The sequence below is a fragment of the Quercus suber genome, unplaced genomic scaffold (assembly GCF_002906115.3).
Source record: "Quercus suber isolate HL8 unplaced genomic scaffold, Cork oak 2.0 scaffold_163, whole genome shotgun sequence".
Lineage (NCBI taxonomy): Eukaryota > Viridiplantae > Streptophyta > Magnoliopsida > Fagales > Fagaceae > Quercus > Quercus suber.
The window spans coordinates 568,072-588,040 of record NW_027069624.1 but is presented as its reverse complement, the minus strand read 5'-3'; the positions used below and the strand labels follow the sequence as shown (position 1 = coordinate 588,040).

The 19,969-nt window shown below is 34.0% G+C and overlaps 1 protein-coding gene across 1 annotated transcript in view; it reads right to left on the bottom strand.

Annotated features, from left to right (window-relative positions):
• LOC112029698 (DNA-directed RNA polymerase III subunit 2) overlaps positions 1–19,969 on the bottom strand; it is an 84,051-nt gene that overhangs the window by 920 nt on the left and 63,162 nt on the right. Inside the window, exons 3-5 of the mRNA XM_065777739.1 lie at positions 1,303–1,373; positions 424–508; positions 234–337 (exon numbers count right to left, since the gene is read on the bottom strand). Coding sequence (XP_065633811.1) covers positions 234–337; positions 424–508; positions 1,303–1,373 — 260 coding nt within the window. The remainder of the gene's footprint in view (positions 1–233; positions 338–423; positions 509–1,302; positions 1,374–19,969) is intronic.

Below are 19,969 nucleotides of genomic sequence, written 5' to 3'. Positions count from 1 at the left end.
GGAGAAAGAGCTGAAACTCTGCTGGAATTTTGTCAGACAGCAGTCTTGTACCGGGAGAGCTTTGAGGAAAACACTGCTTAGAAATCATATTTTAATTCTTCTGGCTGAACACAACATGTTAGACGATAATGATGCTAATATACTAGTCTTCCTGTTAAATGACTTATAAGCAAGCATTGTAATACATACTCAGCAAACAATTATCAAGGACTGGCATAGGCATGAGCTGATACCTGAACCTCAAAAGGATCGCTAGAGATCATTATGCGCTCAAAAACTAACATACTAGCACCATAAGCTATCAAACAATCACGTTCCATTTCTCCTACACGTAGTCCTGGGAAATGAAAGGTTAGCAGAAATTAGAACTATGCAAGGTAAATTTGCATCTGATAAAATATCTAAGAACCAGAAATTGAGAACCTCCATTGCGAGCTCTCCCCTTTGTAGGCTGTCTTGTTAGCAGAACACGGGGTCCATCGGCTCGAGCATGCATTTTATCTAGGACCTACTTGTCATGAAATAATGGATATCACAAAAAATCAATATCAAAAATAAATATTTTCAAGGTAATATTCTAAATCAATATAACATGCTTTATGTAACAGGGAAGAAAAGGTGTGATGCATCAAAGAAAAATTACTGAGATTATTTAAAAATAGAACTAATAAAGGCATTTCTGTCACAGAAATTCTAGATGCTATGAGTAAAAGAATATCAACTAATCTAAATCATAGAAACAATGCTGACCAGAATCACCAAACATAAAAAATAGACCTGCCATGCACCAAAAGATCTCTCTCAATTTATTCAGGTTGGCACGTCAAGGGAATGTCAAAAACAAGAGCCTCAAAAGGTTAAAAGAATCACTGATGAGGCAAGGAGTGAAGAGCAAGATAGGAAACTGTGGGTTTTGCATACACTGATTTAGACTCAGCTATATCAGTGTAAATGGTATGAGGTATCTGCTTCATGATCAAGTGAGAATCACACTTGTGTTCAAACAGAGAGCTTTGGCCTGAAGGCAATTTCCCTTTACCCTCAGTGAGGGGTTATAAGCATGCCTTCTAATTTCATCCACCAGTCAAAATTAAGAGCACATATAGTCAAATTTAGCTGCTTATCAGCCTCCTGTAGTGACTAAACAGTTCATTAAGCAACTTAAGGATTTTTCGATGCATGTTAATAACCCCAACCAACCCCACAAGAAACCAAATAATGGCAACAACATAAAATTTAGAACCTAGGATTCATAAGCATGATTGGACTCTGGAACATAATAAAGGAGGCTTCGAATCTTACCATATGTTTTAACTTTCGATAGTAAATAGGACCCATGAAAATATATGCTTGCAGTGGGCAACCTGTGATACCTGGAGAAGACAAAAAGTATTAGGAAGCTTCCTTTCATATGCAAGCAAGGTCTAGTTCACAAACATAAGTACACAAAATAGTTATTCCATTCCAAGGTCATATTCCATGCACCAAACTTGCGACACTAATGATAAAAAGGAAATACCACAATTTAATAATTATTGTTATGAGAACATCCAACTTATATTAATGATAGTAACTTCCAGAAACATGCTAGAAATCCATTGTCTAACGTAAATTGAAAATAAGTTTCCTTTCACCCTTAGGGTTTCAAAAAATTGAACACAATACGTAACAAAGCTCCAAAAGAAGAATTAAAATGAACGGTTGCAATAGAATTCCCATATGTATATGTAGCTAAAGCCTTTGTTCACAAGAATTTCACTGTCACAGAGCAAGGAAGCACGGTAAAAAAAATGAAATATGGAAAAATGCATAATAATCAGATGTCATAGTAAAGACGTAGAAAGCACCTCATAGCTTCAAGTGTGTCTGCATGACCGCTTGGTTCCCCAAAGGCACTGCCATAATGAAACCTACCACATGAAACTCCAGCTTTACCCCCAAGAAGCTCTATCATCTTCCCCACTGTCATTCGACTGATGGTAACAGAATATCAAAACATTAAGTTACATCTTGGGTGCTTGAACTGCTAGCAATGATAGATTATAACACAAAACATGGATGATTATGACATGGCATGAGGCCAGTCAAGCCTAAGGGATGAATTTCACGTTCCATATGATTATTGCAGTTGAGTCCACATGTGCCAAGTTTGTAGAAAATTGGAGGGAAAATTAATTAGTGGCACATGCACATGTTAGATTTTAGAAAGTTTTTAGAAGCAAAAGCCATGTGCTTTATTAAATGTAGCTTGTTATTAGTATGTTACAATTGTACTCAAGCATGTGATAAATGTGAGTTAGTTATGGACGGTGTCATCAACAATAACCAACTCCCAAGCTATAAATATCCATGTAAATGCATTGTAAAGATAGATAGATTGATAGTGAATTTTATAAAAGAAAGTCAACCTAAAATATAAGATTCGTATAGCATATAAACTGAGGCCAGATTAGAAATCATTACCTCTGGCCTACGAGTATGGCGAATTAAGAATTTGATAGATAAGTTATTAGCCTATCATTATAAAGAGCCACTCGATCCACTACACAAGACTCCCCTTCGGGACCCTTAAATGTTTGTTTACTGCTCTTATATCCTCTGCATTTAAAAACAAGCATAAGCAATCTTGTTGTTAAAGGAATCTATCAAGAATTTTCGCCGGAAAGTGAAACTAACATATTTGGTAATTATGATGGTGGTACTCTCGTCCCCCTTGTAACAGCAGGGGACTGTTTATTTATATAGATATCTTGTGGGCTAATAATTTCCCCTGGTGAAGCAATCCCATCATCATCCAGTACCTACACATGTTAGAACATATCAGAATTAAAGAATATACAGGAAAATTTTGCAATTCAAAGAAACAAATAGCCAGAGAACAAAAGGAAAATGATGAAGAATGGAATCCTTGGGATTGGCAGAGTCAATCTGGCTTCTATATAAAACAAAACCTCATAATAATTTCCAGACGCACTTTCAGCATTCTCAGAGTATGGGAAAAAAATTAACAAGGATATTTTGGTAACTTTCAATTGGGTAGTTTGCTTTCATTTTTTATTTTATTTTATTTTATAAGTAATAAAATCTTTATTGAAAAAAGTACATTGTGTTCACGATAGTGAACAAAATGTACTTGAAACAGTTACAAACAAATCAAGAAGAGGAAATTACAGATTGTAGGAAATCAAAAATGGAAAAACATTGTGTATAGCCCCAAATCCTAGACCACTCAAACAAAATCCTAACTAGCAAAGATTTCAAAAGATCAACATTGGGTAGTTTGCTTGCATATTTGGAACTTTTTTGGTTATGCTTCTAGTTTTAGTTTGTTCTTGTATATGTATAGTTTGAGTCTCTCTTTGTTATTAGAATCGTTTCCTTTTCAAATAAAGTTTCTGTTTGGTTGAAGCAATTGATATTTGCAAACAAAATTTCAATTAAAACCCAACTCTTAAACAAAATAGCTTCTTCAATAAGTGATATCACAATATTTCTTTAACAATGAATAAACTTTCCTTCCACACTACAAGAACCAAAATAGTTAACCAAGTCAAAATAGGAATTTGAGGTAATTCCCAAAAGAAAATCTCTAAATGATAAGTTTTTTTTTTTTTAATTTTTAATTTTATAGGTAATAAAAGTTTTATTGATAGGAAAAATACAATGGGTTTACAATAGTAAGCCCACTGCACTTGAAACGAATACAAACAAATCAAGGGAAAAGCTAACAAAAATTAGGAAATCAAACATGGAAATACAATGCGTAAAACCCCAAATACAAGACCACTCAAACAAAGTCGCAGCTAGCAAAGACTTCAACAAATCTACAAGTCTCTCAATGCTTCAAACATTAGCGAATTACATTCCTTCCAAATTAACCACATAAGACAAGCCAGTCCCATATTCCAAACATTTGAAGAAAATTTCCCCAACCAATTCCTCCATGCAAAAAGGAGAGAGAAAATTGTATTCGGCATCACCCACTACCATACATAAGAAAGACTTCACTCCACAGAGCATGAGAAAACTTACAATGGAGCAATTTTACCATTTCTAATTCTGTTAGTGGCTACTGTTGACAACTCCTAAACAGCAAATTTATTTATTTACTTACTTATTTTTCGTTTTTTAATTATTATTACTTGTGCAATTCGACTTGAAACCCTCCATAATCTTTAAACTAGGCTTCTTAACCATAAAATGTCTTGAGCTTTTACCCCGTCTAAATTGATCATTGAAAACCTAATCCTCAAATTGGAAGGCTGTCCCAAGTAAAGTTCTGAATCACATTCGAAATTTAAATGACAGCTAGAGAAAAATAGAGGTACTAAGTCTATACTATGAGATGCTTCACATAACAGTTTAAAGAGTGACTTAGCTGAACATTGCTAAGAATGATTAGAGTACATATCTGATACATAATTCACTTCTTATGGCCAGACATTTGAAGAGACTGAACGGTATTCTATCATTGAAGCTGTTTTTGTTTTTTTTTTGGAAGGCTAAGTTGCTTAAAGAAAAGAAAGAATAAACTAGCTCTTCAAGAAAGGTTCAGCATTCTTCAACCAACTCCTTGCCTACATCTATAGAAAACACCACTTTAAATCCATTATGAACGATATGGATTATATAACTGCACTCAATGAAAACCTCACAAACAACACTTGTTGTCCCTCACAAACAAAACTGATAGCCTTCCAAGCAGAATGGATCTTGTGGTTGCAGAACTGACGGCTAATGGAGTTTGTGGTGCTTTGGATTGGAATGGGAGTTAAGGTAAAAATTGTTGAAAAGGAGAGCTGTTTTGGAAGGCTAAGTTGCTTAAAGAAAAGAAAGAATAAACTAGCTCTTCAAGAAAGGTTCAGCATTCTTCAACCAACTCCTTGCCTACATCTATAGAAAACACCACTTTAAATCCATTATGAACGATATGGATTATATAACTGCACTCAATGAAAACCTCACAAACAACACTTGTTGTCCCTCAAAAGCAAAACTGATAACCTTCCCAAACACGCACTTAAATCCACTCACAAACACAAATTATCCCAAATCCAATTACAACCAAAATAAACATTCAACACTTACTCACAAATTTACAGCCCAAAACCTTAAAACAACCAATTGTGCTCTCCCACTTAAACAAGAGACAAATTATCATCTCAAAAGTATATTTCAACCCCAAAAGAACTGCCAAACTACTCTTCAAAGAAACCCACTTGTGTTATTTTAAGGCTCCAGCTATTATTTCTTAGTGAACAAGAAATATAAAACAACTTCTTTGAAATGGAATAAACTTTCCTTTCACATCAGGAAAACAAAAATAGGTAAATTAGTTTTTGATAAGTATAAGAATAATATAAAAAATAGGTAAATTAGTCAAAATAGGAATTTTAGACAATTCCAACAGATCTCCACCTTTTTTTTTTTTTTTTGATAAGTAGATCTCCACCTTAACTTAAGCAAGTTCTCCTTGAACATATAGACATAGTGTCCATAGCTGAAGCCCCAAACTAGCACGTGCCTAAATCAAACCAATTGTAAAACAATTGTAAACTTGTAGAATCTTCTCCCCAACTAATGTGCTTTGATTGACACTAGATAATATGCTCCGATACCAGTTTGTTGTGATGGCAATGCTAACAGAAAGACGTTGGTACAAACAAGAAAGAAGTTAACATCGTTCAGCCAATTCCACGTTACATCCATAGGCAATGCCAACCAAAATCTGGTATCAACAATATATATTACAACTATACTCAATTAATTCCTCACAAGTCATGCTTGAATCTCACAAACTCTCGAAACCTTCCACAAAAACAAACCAACTCAATCCCATTAAACCCAAAACAAACTGTCAATACTCACAAACATACAATCAAAAGCCCAAAACCACAATAGACTAATGTCTCTTTCCCAAAAAAGTAGACAAACCATCAACTCACAACAAAGGTATCCTTCAACCTCAAAAGAACTACCAAACTATTCTCCTAGAAAACCCTCTTATATTCTTCTAAGATTCTTCTCCTTTCCCACACATGGGAGGACTATTTGACCCAAAGCCATCAAACCATTTACATTGTTAGCTATATATAAGGCTCCAACTCTTAAACCAAATAGCTTCTTCAAAAAGTGATATCACAATATTTCTTCAACAATGAATAAACTTTCCTTCCACACTACAAGAACCAAAATAGTTAACTGAGTCAAAATAGGAATTTGAGGTAATTCCCAAAAGAAAATCTCTAAAAGATCATTTTTTTAATAGGTAATAAAAGTTTTATTGATATGAATAATACAATGGGTTTACAATAGTAAGCCCACTGCACTTGAAACGAATACAAACAAATCAAGGGAAAAGCTAACAAAAATAAGGAAATCAGACATGGAAATACAATGTATAAAACCCCAAATACGAAACCACTCAAACAAAGTCGCAGCTAGCAAAGACTTCAACAGATCTACAAGTCACTCAATGCTTCAAACGTTCGGGAATTACGTTCCTTCCAATTTAACCACATAAGACAAGCCAGTTCCATATTCCAAACATTTGAAGAAAATTTCCCCAACCAATTCCTCCATGCAAAAAGGAGAGAGAAAATTGTATTCGGCATCACCCACTACCATACATAAGAAAGACTTCACTCCACATATCATGAGAAAACTTACAATGGAGCAATTTTACCATTTCTAATTCTGTTAGTGGCTACTGTTGACAGCTCCTGAACAGCAAAATTATTTATTTATTTATTTTTCGTTTTTTAATTATTATTACTTGTGCAATTCAAACTTGAAACCCTCCATAATCTTTAAACTAGGCTTCTTAACCATAAAATGTCTTGAGCTTTTACCCCGTCTAATTGATCATTGAAAACCTAATCCTCAAAATGGAAGGCTGTCCCAAGTAAAGTTCTGAATCACATTCCAAATTTAAATGACAGCCAGAGAAAAACAAAAGTACTAAGTCTATTCTATGAGATGCTTCACATAACAGTTTAAAGAGTGACTTAGCTGGACATTGCTAAGAATGATCAGAGTACATATCTGATACATAATTCACTTCTTATGGCCAGACATTTGAAGACACTGAACGATCTATGCTGTCAGTGAAGCTTGTTTTTCTTTTTTCTTTTTTTCTTTTTTGTGCACTTTATATGAGTGGTCATTCCTTCTCTAGTTTGCCTTAATATAAGTGGTCATTCCTTCTCTAGTTTGCTACAATTTTTGGATTCACGTACTTCCATGTAATTCTGATATATTGCTAGTACACTTCCTGTGTACTGGTTATCTCTTTTCGTTTCTTGGTTAATAAATTTTAGTTCTTCATAAAAAAATAATAAAATAAAAAACTTATTCACTTGTGATAGGTAGAAAACCCTTATCAATAAATAGTTATTTACATTGTCTAAAGCAGTTTTATTACATATTGATTTTAAATTCATGGGAATAGATATACTTCGACAATATGAGATATAGTACCATCTGTCCCAAATAAGTATGCAGAACAATTGAGATCTATACCATGTGATACTGCACCAACTATTAATATGTATTACCCGTTTTTTTTTTTTTTTTTTTTTTTTTTTTTTTTTTTGAGCACTTTATATGAGTGGTCATTCCTTCTCTAGTTTGCTATAATTTTGGGATTCATGTACTTCTATATAATTTTGATATACTGCTAGTACACTTCCTGTGTACTAGTTATCTCTTTTAGTTTCTTGGTTAATAAATTTTAGTTCTTCATAAAAAAATTAAAAAAATAAAAAACTTATTCACTTGTAATAGGTAGAAAACCCTTATCAATAAATAGTTATTTACATTGTCTAAAACAGTTTTATTACATATTGACTTTAAATTCATGGGAATAGATATACTTCGACAATATGAGATATAGTACCATCTGTCCCAAATAAGTATGCAGAACAATTGAGATCTATACCATGTGATACTGCACCAACTATTAATATGTATTACCCGGATATGTTTTGCGCCATAGCTCTTTCTATCAGGCCTGAGTATCCTGTCATGTGTGTCATTTTCGTACTTTTGAAGCACAACATTATACCTATTAAAGAACACTAAGATAAGCGGCTATACTTATTTAATTACTTGGGCAATTGAAGACATGCAAGAACTTTTTTTATAAGAATAATTTTAGTAAACAGAGACTACATCATGTATAATGAACACAAAGTAGGAAAAATTAAAACATGCTGTGAAGGCAGGTAGTAGAATCCAAAGTACAACCCTATGATGGGAGGATGGTGCACTAAGGCTATTTCTAGGCCATATAGGGTTATTCTTTGGAAATATATTCAGAGGGAGTGGACATATTTCTCTCACTTTATCAAGTTTGCGGTCGGTGATGGTTCTAGAATAAAATTTTGGTATGATGCTTGGTGTGGTACTGTCAGCTTGAAGTGCACCTTTCCTGAGTTGTGTCATATTACACAGGATAAGGAAGCACTAGTAGCGAATCATATGCATCTCCACAATGGATTTGTTCATTGGCAAATGAATTTCATTCAAGCAGCACAAGACTGGGAATTGGAGTCACTCTCATCGTTCTTGGATCTCTCATATTCTATTGATGTGCAAGGTCATGAAGAGGATAAGTAGTGTTTGAGCCAGTCAAGTTGAAGGGTTTCAAGGTTAAAGCTTACAATAGAGTTCTAGCCCACGTTGGAGTTGAGCATTTTCCTTGGAAAAGCATTTGGAAGCCTAAAGTCCCAATAAAAGTGGGATTTTTTTTTCTATGGGTTGGTTCTTTGGGAAAAATACTAATAGATAACCTGAGGAAGTGGAACATTGTGTTGGTGAGATGGTGCTGTGTGAGCAAGAGGGTTGGGGAGACAGTGGATCACTTGATGCTGCATTGTTCTGTTGCAAGGGAGATGTGGGATATGGTTTTTGCTCTTTTTGGGGTCCAAAGGGTGATGATTGGCAAGATTGTTGACTTACCACCTTGTTGGCAGTGCATCTAGAGGGGAAGAAATGCAAGAAACTTTGTAGGATGCGGGGGAAAAATCCTATATCTGAATTGCACTTCCTAAGAACTTTGTTCAAATGGCTTAGCTGTCATGTTCATCTAGAATATTCTAATTGTTTTTCTAATAAAACTTATTACTAATCAAGAAATTGTGCAATCATTAAAAAATGAAACCACTATAGGTTGTTAACTTACCACCAGTCCCCAATCACAATTTTTTTTTAATATAAAATTTTTCCCTTTCTTATTATATATGTGCTTAGAAGATGAGAAAATATGAAAAAATAGTAAAAAGTATGTGTTTCATAGAATTTACAAGAATTTTACCAAACACTAAAAAGTATATTTCGGATAATTTTTCAAGAATGCAACCAAAAACTTGAATATTTTCCATCAAACTAAACAGTAAACACAACCTAAATAAATTGTTTTTATTTTTCACAATGTATTCTTCTTTCACGTGTTTTTCTAGAAATTTACCAGAAATTTTAGGACTGCAGGAGTTTATGGGCTCGTTCTAGACTTTATATTGAATGTGGAATTTAAGTTATATATATCCCATTTAGTTTAGTTTTTGGACACAAAAGAAGGGCAATATACTTAATTGTGTCTCAAGGTTTTGGACATAACATTCTAATTGTCCATTTAAAAGGTGATTTACAGATAATTTCGAATCGTGTCTATCTCAAACTCAGAAAAATCATTTGATGTCTTGACTGAATGGTAAGAAGAATAATCACTATATAGAATATGCTAGTAGTTACAAATCATATTGAAATTAAAATTAAAAGAAAAGAAAAGCCTTGGTTAACTAGTGGTGTAACCAATCAAATATCAGCTCTTGCACTAATCTTTGTCGAATCACATTTACTAGGTATTTGTGGCTGCGGCTCAGTGATCCATCTCGCCGTAATAATAGGGATGGAGCCCATTCAGTCTTTTCTATTAAAGGACCTACTTGGGTCCTATTTGTGCTGTATTTTCTGTGGGCTTTTGAAAGATAAATAGCTGCCGCGTAGCATAAGTATTGGGCCTCAGCCATCACTATTGAGCCTGTATGTATGATTACACTGATTGAAAAATTGAGCCTCAACAAAGTAGGTCCTTTAACTTATGAAAATATTAGGATGCAGGCTTTAATATTACGAGATTGTATGAAATTCTTAAGAGGAGAGAATATGGTCTCTGCTTTCTTCTTTGAACTTTTTTCGTTGGGAACTTGGGATTTTATTTTTGTCTAACAATATGGCCTGTTGGGCTGCCATTTGTAATTTTTTTTTGTTTTTAGAAAAAAAAAAACGAAAACAAAAACTATAATTAGGATCAGGCTGGGTCAAAATTCCCGATTGGAATCTATGACTATATTATATCTTTCTCTCTCTCTCTCTTGAACAATCTAATGACAAAAGGGTCAAGCTCAGAAAAATAACGTAGAACCTGTTGACACAGTGGATGAAGAAGTAGGAAGTGGGAAGTCAAGACCTAAAACAATAGCACTTATAAAAATTTACAAAAAGGCCTAACTTTTGTAAGTACTAGCAACACTTATAAATCGAAAACTTATTTATCACTAACTAACAGATATAGTATTTTAAACCACTTATCTTTTTTTATTTTTTATTTTATTAATAATATAGACAGAAGACACAAGAAATGGGAAAGGAGGGAGTGAAAAGACAAGACTTACAACACTATCACTTACAAATGGCCTAACCTTAAACAGCTTAGTTATAAACATGAAAAAAGTACAAGTTAATTTAATTGTCTTTTAAGTCTATATATAATGAAATTACCAAAAAAAAAAAAAAAACTAATTAGATACTTGTATCAGCCATGAGATCAACTTTCATTTTAAGTTTTTAATCAACGTTGGATGTATTTTTTTTTTTTTTTTTTTACCAAACATTGGGTGTTAAAGATACATGAGGGCTATTCCTAATTAAAATTGCACCTTAGCTGTAAGTGAAATTGACATTTCAAAGGCCATGAAAATACAACTACCACTATAAATAAATTCAAGTCGAAGTAGAAAATGATAAAACTCCAACTACTTTCCCATTTTTTTTAAATTAATAAAATAGTATTTTTCTAATGTTATAGAGATTTTTTTTTTTTTTGAGAAAAAAATGTTATTGAGATGGTATATCTCGTTATAAAGGTTTTTTATTTTTATTTTTTCGGAGTATTCGACAACCAAAACTAAACTCATAAGAAGGGTTGAATGTCACTGGACTATAAAACAACCGACATCACTTCACGGTAAAAATTGAACTTTTCACTAGTCTAAAAGAATGTATTCTTTTTAATAAAGTCTTAAAAAAATGTAAATCCTGATATAATTCACTTAAAACCACATTTTACCTCATAAAAAGGATTACTGAATGATAAGACTGTAATAATCTACTTTAAAAGAAAGGCACCGTTACACCTACCATGATCATGTACATTTAAATTCAATTGTGATGAAGCAAATTAGCTAGATAGCCCTTCTCCAAAAAAAAAAAAAAAAAAAAACTAATTAGATACTTGTATCAGCCATGAGATCAACTTTCATTTTAAGTTTTTAATCAACGTTGGATGTATTTTTTTTTTTTTTTTTTTACCAAACATTGGGTGTTAAAGATACATGAGGGCTATTCCTAATTAAAATTGCACCTTAGCTGTAAGTGAAATTGACATTTCAAAGGCCATGAAAATACAACTACCACTATAAATAAATTCAAGTCGAAGTAGAAAATGATAAAACTCCAACTACTTTCCCATTTTTTTTAAATTAATAAAATAGTATTTTTCTAATGTTATAGAGATTTTTTTTTTTTTTGAGAAAAAAATGTTATTGAGATGGTATATCTCGTTATAAAGGTTTTTTATTTTTATTTTTTCGGAGTATTCGACAACCAAAACTAAACTCATAAGAAGGGTTGAATGTCACTGGACTATAAAACAACCGACATCACTTCACGGTAAAAATTGAACTTTTCACTAGTCTAAAAGAATGTATTCTTTTTAATAAAGTCTTAAAAAAATGTAAATCCTGATATAATTCACTTAAAACCACATTTTACCTCATAAAAAGGATTACTGAATGATAAGACTGTAATAATCTACTTTAAAAGAAAGGCACCGTTACACCTACCATGATCATGTACATTTAAATTCAATTGTGATGAAGCAAATTAGCTAGATAGCCCTTCTCCAAAAAAAAAAAAAAAAAAAAAGCTAGATAGCCATGACAAATTTCTAGCTTAAGTAATCAGTGAGCATGGATTCAAAAAAGTTATCCTTGTGCCTTGCTTTAGTAGCAAAAGGGAAGAAGTGAAAAATACGATATACGTTGTTGGTTTAAGAATGGCTTGACCCAATTAATTAATTAATTATTCAAGTTAATTAATTAAGTTTAATTTGCATGCAATAATGTGGAGGTACAAATAAATTACCAATTAATTTAAATGCAGGGGAAAATAAATTTGACATAGTGATTTTGTATATATTGGGAAAAAACCACCAAGGAAAAAATCTCATCGGGTAATCTTAAGGTCACCACTCCCAAGAGTCCACTAATCAATAATCAAGAGATTACAAGTATAAGGAATCTTACCAACTACCCTTCGCCTATCCCAAAATACCAACCTACAGTTGAACCTTCACTCCAATACTCAATTGGACTTGATGTTGTAGTAGTCTTCTTTCCTTTGATGCACAAACCTCCAATTTGTGACTAACCTTATGCACGGATCCCAGTACGTGATTAACTCAAGCCACTTGATGTTGTTGTTGAAATAGGTTAGTTTCATTGGTTTTCCTAGGTATTCATATCGTGGTGTTATTTACTTTTCCACAGCTTTGCATGATATGATTTATTTGTGTTTAACCTAGATCTGAAAATTAATCTAAGTAATCACTTGGTTAATAAATTAGGTTAAAAAAATTTGATTTAAGGGGTCTAAACGAACTTTCAATTAGAACCTAACAACGTTGGACCTTAGATAGTTCCATATCAATTGATTCCATCTATTTGACAAATTAGCTCTATAATTAAAAAAATTTGTGGGCCCAGCCTCTGTGAATGCTCAATTAATGAGCATGTTGGCCAAATTTAAGAAAGAGTCCTACTTCAAATGTCCCATGTAAGGCGTCAAGGCAGGTCTACACATATTAGCAAGACATGTCAAAGATATAGTTAACGATGATAATTTTGTAACTTGGATCGAAGAAAATTTATTACTGATTGAGTCAACTATTAAATTATTCATGATGTACTAAATTTATCTTCGTCGTAATAAAGTTACAAGTTTCCTATATATATATATATATATACACACACACATATAAAGAATCCTAGCTCAAATCATGTGAAGAATTAGTATACTGCTAGGAAAAGATGACTAAGGCCACCAAGGCTTTTTGCATATAAAAAGCATGTGTGTGTGTACCGCATAAGAAAATTTGTGATAACAGTAACAAGGTTTGACACAGAGTCAGAGAGAAAGACAACTAAGAAAGAGAAATTAAATAAAGAGGAGAGAGTAAAACGTTGCCAGTTGCCACCATTAAGATAGATAATTAATGTGTGAGAGCAAAGAAAATTTAAGGCCATGAGACATACAAAAAAGATTTATTATTGCAATTGATTTGATAAACTTGAGAATTATTGTAATTGATTTAATAATAGTGAAATTATCTAGAGTTTATCTCTTAGTTTTTCCCTTCAAGGAGAAAGGGTTTTCCACTTAAATATTTGTGTTCTTATATGTGATTGTTATTTTGGATTGATGATTTTTGGTGATAATATTATTTGGGATCTACCAAATTTTCATTATTAGTCATAACAAATAAATTAGTATGATATGATTAAAATAGCATTACTTCTTTGTAATCGCACCAGTGACACAATTTTTTTTTTTTTTTTCTAAAAGGAGAATGCATTGAAAAACTAATTGGCCAAATCAGTCATAGTAGTGGCAGAGTGCCTTAATGAATACAGACCATCAACATCAAACATTACAAAGGAAGCAATATCAGGGGAAGGGGAATTAGTAAAGACTGAAAAATTTGCTTGCTGCAAGCATCCCTTCCTCGCAAGCCCATCTGCAACTTTATTCACTTCCCGAAAGATGTGCTTCACCTTGACTTGTCGAAACTTGTGAAGCGAGAACCTGCAGTCATTCAGTAGTGGTGAATACACTTTGTTAGAGACAGAATTTGAGAGAACAAGATCAACTACTATTTTAGCATCCATCTCTACTTCTAGGAAAGGAATCCCCATTTGTGAAGCCATGATCAGCCCATCCCTTAAGGCCCAAAAATCAGCTATGACACTTGTTGTGAAGCCTATGCTTCATGCGACACAACTTTAATTAACATCAATTATAACACTTTATCTTAAAAAAATGCAAAAAGTATTTGTAGTGATAGTTTTTAAAATATATTTTAGGTTATCATGGCTCTCCATTCACATGGTCACGAAACCGCCCCATTGAAGGTTGTATTCGCATACGCCTTGATGGGGCACTTGCTACCGCTGCATGGAAATCAAAGTTCCCCAGAGCATCGATCCAACACCTCTCTATTCGAACCACTCCATGATCGCTGTTAGTTTGCCATCTTCTAAGCCCCGCTACAAACACCCTGGGCCACCATTCTGCTTCGAAGTAATATGGCTTTGTGACCCACGTTGTGCTGAAATAGTAGAAGATGCTTGGATGGAGAGACTTTACCAACCAAATGGTGCCTAGATTAGCAACTGCCTTGACAATTGTCGAACATGTTTGTTTGCATGGAATAAAACTGATTTTGGGCATGTTGGAAGGTAGATTACAAGGCTGGAGAACGAACTACAAACTCTAAAGCAACATCATCAACTAAACCGTGAGCACATTGAGGAGGTCCAAAAAGCTTTGAACTGTCGACTTGATGCTGAAAATACAATGTGGCACCAAAGGTCCAGGCACCTATAGATCATCGATGGCGATCGAAACACTTCTTTTTTCCACCAAAAAGCATCGAATCGCAAGGACAGAAACTTCATTAGAGGTATTATAGACCACAATGGGGTATGGCAAGAAGATGATCAAGCCGTGGAAAGGATTGTTCTGGACTAATTCAATTCCATTTTTCGATCCAATGGCCCTACCGATACAACACCCATAACAGCAGCAATACGTCCTGTGGTCACTGAACAAATGAATGAGTACCTTTGTCAGACTTTCCAAGCAGATGAAGTACACAACACATTGAAGCAGATGCACCTAAAGAAATCTCTAGGACTTGATGGTATGACCCCACTTTTCTACCAACACTTCTGGTCTTTAACGGGTAAGTGTGTTACTAAAGCTGTCCTTGATTTTTTTAAATTTGGGAGTTATCCCCCCTAAATTTAATGACACTCATATTATCCTCATCCCGAAAGTGAAAAGACCTATAAAGATAACACAATATAGGCCCATAAGCTTAAGCAACGTCATCTCTAGACTGGCCTCCAAAATTATTGCCAATAGACTCAAACGCTTCCTACTGGATATTATTAGTGAGCACCAGAGTTAATTTATGTCCACTTGCCTTATTACTAATAATGTCCTATTAGCTTTTGAAACTATGCACCACCTAAATAAAAAACAGAGTGGACGAGTTTGGGAGATGGCTTTAAAACTTAATATGAGTAAGGCTTTTGATAGAGTAGAATGGGGCTACCTTCATGATATAATGTTGAAAATGGGCTTTAACACTAAATGGGTGAACCTCATAATGCTTTGTGTTACCTCTGTTATTTACTCCATCAGGATCAATGGCAAGCCTCATGGCCACATTACCCCCACGAGAGGCTTACAGCAAGGAGACCCATATCCCCTTTTCTTTTCTTGTTTTGTGCAGAAGGATTATCAGCTCTCTTCACTCAAGCCACTATGAATGGAGTAATCCAGGGTGTTGCTTCGGGGCCCACAGATCTTACACCTCATTTTTGCAGATGATAACATAATATTCTGCCGAGCCACTAGTGATGATTGTGCCCATCTAGAAAAAATCTTGGAGACCTATGAACATGCAACCGGTCAGCAACTCAATCGTGAAAAGACTTCCTCATTTTTCAGTCAGAACACACCTCTTGAGACTCAAGAAGACATAAAACAGTGTTTTAGGGCCAAAGTTATTAGGCAACATGAAACTTACTTGGGTTTACCTTCCCTTGTAGGTCAATCAAAGAAAAATACCTTTAGGCCACTAAAGGAAAGACTTGATAATAAGCTCTCAGGGTGGAAGGAAAAGTAGCTCTCACAATTTACGAAAGAAATACTCATCAAGGTTGTAGCACAAGCCATCCCCACCTATACAATGAGTGTTTTTAAACTTCTAGATACCCTTTTGGTGGGGACAAAAGGAAGGATGAAACAAAATGGTTTGGTTGAGTTGGGATAAAATGTGTACACCCAAAAAAGATGGAGGCTTGGGGTTTCGTGATCTCAAAGCTTTCGACAAGGCACTCTTGGCAAAGCAAGGCTAGCGCCTCCAAACCAATACACATTCCCTACTTCACCGTGTTTTCAAGGCACGCTACTTCCCTGACCATGATTTCCTCCTTGCTGAACTTGAACGAAAACCCTCTTATGCGTGGAGAAGTATAATGTCTGCACCGGATGTTGTTAAAGCCGGACATAGATGGCAGGTAGGTGATGGCACTTCGATACAGATTTGGAGAGATAAATGGCTCCCAAAGCCTTCTACATTCCAAGCCATCTCTCATCAAACTCTGCCTACTACTGTAACTGTTTTGGAGCTTATTGATGAAGTCACAAGAGAGTGGAAAATCTACATGGTCAAACGTGTCTTCCTTCTTGATGATGCTCAAGCCATACTTAACATCCCACATAGTAATAGACACACCAAGGATTGCATGAGATGGGTTCACACACCTAAGGGTACTTTCACTGTAAACAGTGCCTACAAAGTTGCCTTATCTCTAATCCTGTCAAAGACAATGGAGGGAGCCTTAAACACCAACAACCAAGGTCAGTTCTGGAGAAAAATATGGACCCTTAATGTCTCGAACAAGTTGAAAACCTTTGCATGGAAAGCGAGCCGTAATATTCTCCTTACCAAATTGAACCTCTGCTCTCGCCAAGTGCTAGATAATCCCACCTGCGAAGCATGCAGATTGGCAGTTGAAACTAGCGGACATCTCTTTTAGGAGTGCACATGCGCACGCGATGTGTAGGATGCCATGGGTATCCCCTTTGACAATAAAGGTGTACACTACAGGGACTTCATTGACATTCTATGGTATTTCATTTTCATGCAACACTTTGGCTAGGACGTGCTTGAGCTTGTCATCACTGTTGCATGGTGTATATGGTACAACTGAAACAAAGCACGGCATGGCTTTACAAGGCAGTCCACCAATGAGATCTTACACAAGGCTTGCACCATTCTTGAGGACTTCCAACAACCCACTTTAAGTGCCCTTAACTCACGAGCCCACCAGATGCTCGTTAGATCCCACCCTTATACCCGTGGTTCAAGATCAACACCGACGCAACACTCTTCAAGGGTCTCGAAACAGTGGGCATCGGTGCTGTCATCCGAGACCACAAGGGAGCAGTCATTGCCGCCCTGAGTCAGCACTTGCACCTACCTCTAGGTCCCTTGGAAGCAGAAACAAAAGCCTTGGCCGTGGCGGTCTCGTTTGCATGGGATGTAGTCGTACGTGACGTGATTTTTGAGACTGACTCCAACATGGTTTTCACTATTCTATAGGGCTCCACCACATCACTACCTGCAATTGTTGACGTCATGGAAGGCAGTCAGCTTAAGCTGCATGATTTTAGACGCTCTCAAGTTCTACACGTGTAGCGACAAGGCAACAAACCAGCACATGCTTTATCATAGCATGCCAAGGGTATTCAGAGCTTTGTAACTTGGATGGAGGAATGTCCACTTTTTATTGAATCTTTGGTGTTTCATGACGCTATGTATCTATCCTCTTCACAATAAAAGTTGCAGTATTTCTCAATAAATAAATAAATAAAAAAAATTGCAAAGATATAAACAAAGACCAAGTTATGAGGAAGACACATCAAGTTTCAAATTTGAGTAACAATATAACTTTCTTGTAGTAACAACAATATAAACAATTCAAAACATGTAACAATATCAAAATTGTAATACCCAATTCCATTATCTTTTATGTTGAATCCAAACAAATAATTAATTGAAATTAATCCAAACAAATAATTAATCAACCAAAAATCACATAAACCTAAATAATAAAAAAAACATTTAAGGTGAAGAATTAAGATCAACCTATTGAAACGCAAATCCCAAAAACTCTAGATCTAAAACTTCAAAATTTATAGAATCCCCAAATTCTACTTCAAAGCCAACCAAATTCAACAAATTTATATATAACATACCAAATAAAAATTTATCGGAAGACATAGGTTGTAGCTTTGATTTTTCTCCAAAAAATTAGAGTTGTTTTATTTGTCATATACAATATAAAATAATTAGTAGAAATTCCAACCCAAAAACCAAACCCAATAAAACAATGTCAATATAAATGTGGAGATTAACCCAAATGCTCAAAAGAAAATCAATTCTAAGTATAATAAAAGAATAAGATAGAAAGAAAAGCTCAGGCACATATGAAAGCAAATAAGAAATTCGATATTAAAGATAAAATTCGCTAATAACAATATAAACAAATATCCACATATGTTGAATTGAAATTCTATTAATAATCATATAAAGGTGGTAATTGTTTTTTGAGTCCTATTTTCAACGTGAGTCTTTTGTTTTTTAGTCCTACTAGAATTTTTTGTTTTATTTATTCAAATAATACTGATGTGTAAAATTGTAGCAAAATTAAGAAAGAAAGACTTACCCGGCTCTTATTAAACTGATCATAATAGCGCTTGATTTCTTCATCGGTCATTTCATGCTTTGCTATATATTCATATACTTTGCCATCAATTATGACCATTTTTTCAAACTTACTGCCCATTCATGCAATCGTAGTCTAGGCTAAATTGGAGATCGGTTTCTAGGTTTCTTTGTGTTTGTGCAAAAGCGTGAGAGTGATAGAATGAAAGAAGATTGGGAGATAAATCATAAAACTATTGTGTTGTGGACCTGTGGATGTGGGGTGTGCTGTGCTCTTCTTAAGCCGAAAATTAGTAGTATTTATATGTTATCTCTTGGATGTATTAGACTTTGAATGATAGACAGCCTCTTTTTATTTTTTTCAATATTTATCTTTCTTGGATGTATTAAAATTTGAATGATAGACAATCTCTTTTTAGGAGGTGAGAGAGAGTAGCCTTATTTTTTTTTCCCCCTTTAGAAAGAGGAGCTTAATTAAAATATTAATTTAAGTAATGCTGATGTGGAAAATTGGATTGCTTACCTAAAAATTCGGAGGTTTCGGTTTTATATATTAAATATATTGATAATATATATATATATATATATATATAGATAAAATGATAATTTTATTTAAATATTAATGATAATGATGAGTTTGAATTTAAGTTGAACTTGTTAAAAAGATAGAGTTTTACTCATTGTTAAGTTTGGACTAAATAAAAATAATTTTATTTAAATAAAATGATAATTTTATTTAAATATTGTAGTGACGTGAAAAATTGTGAGAGATTCAAAGGTTTCAATTATATATATAGATATATATATATATATATATATATATATAGATTATCAAGAAATGAACATCATTTTCTGATAATCATAATCATAAGTAATTTGTATATAAAGAAAAAAAAAAAGTCAAATTCTGAATCATACAATTGTCATAGTTTTCTCCAATTTTTTTTTTCAAGATTTTTTTTCTGAGCCTTATTTAAGATTAAAATCATCATTTAATTTTATAAGTGTACGTTTGGCAAATATTATTTTGGTCAACTTATTTTACTATTCAGTTTATTTTTCCTACTATCCATAAGTCTCATTGCACTTTTTGGTACTATTTATAGG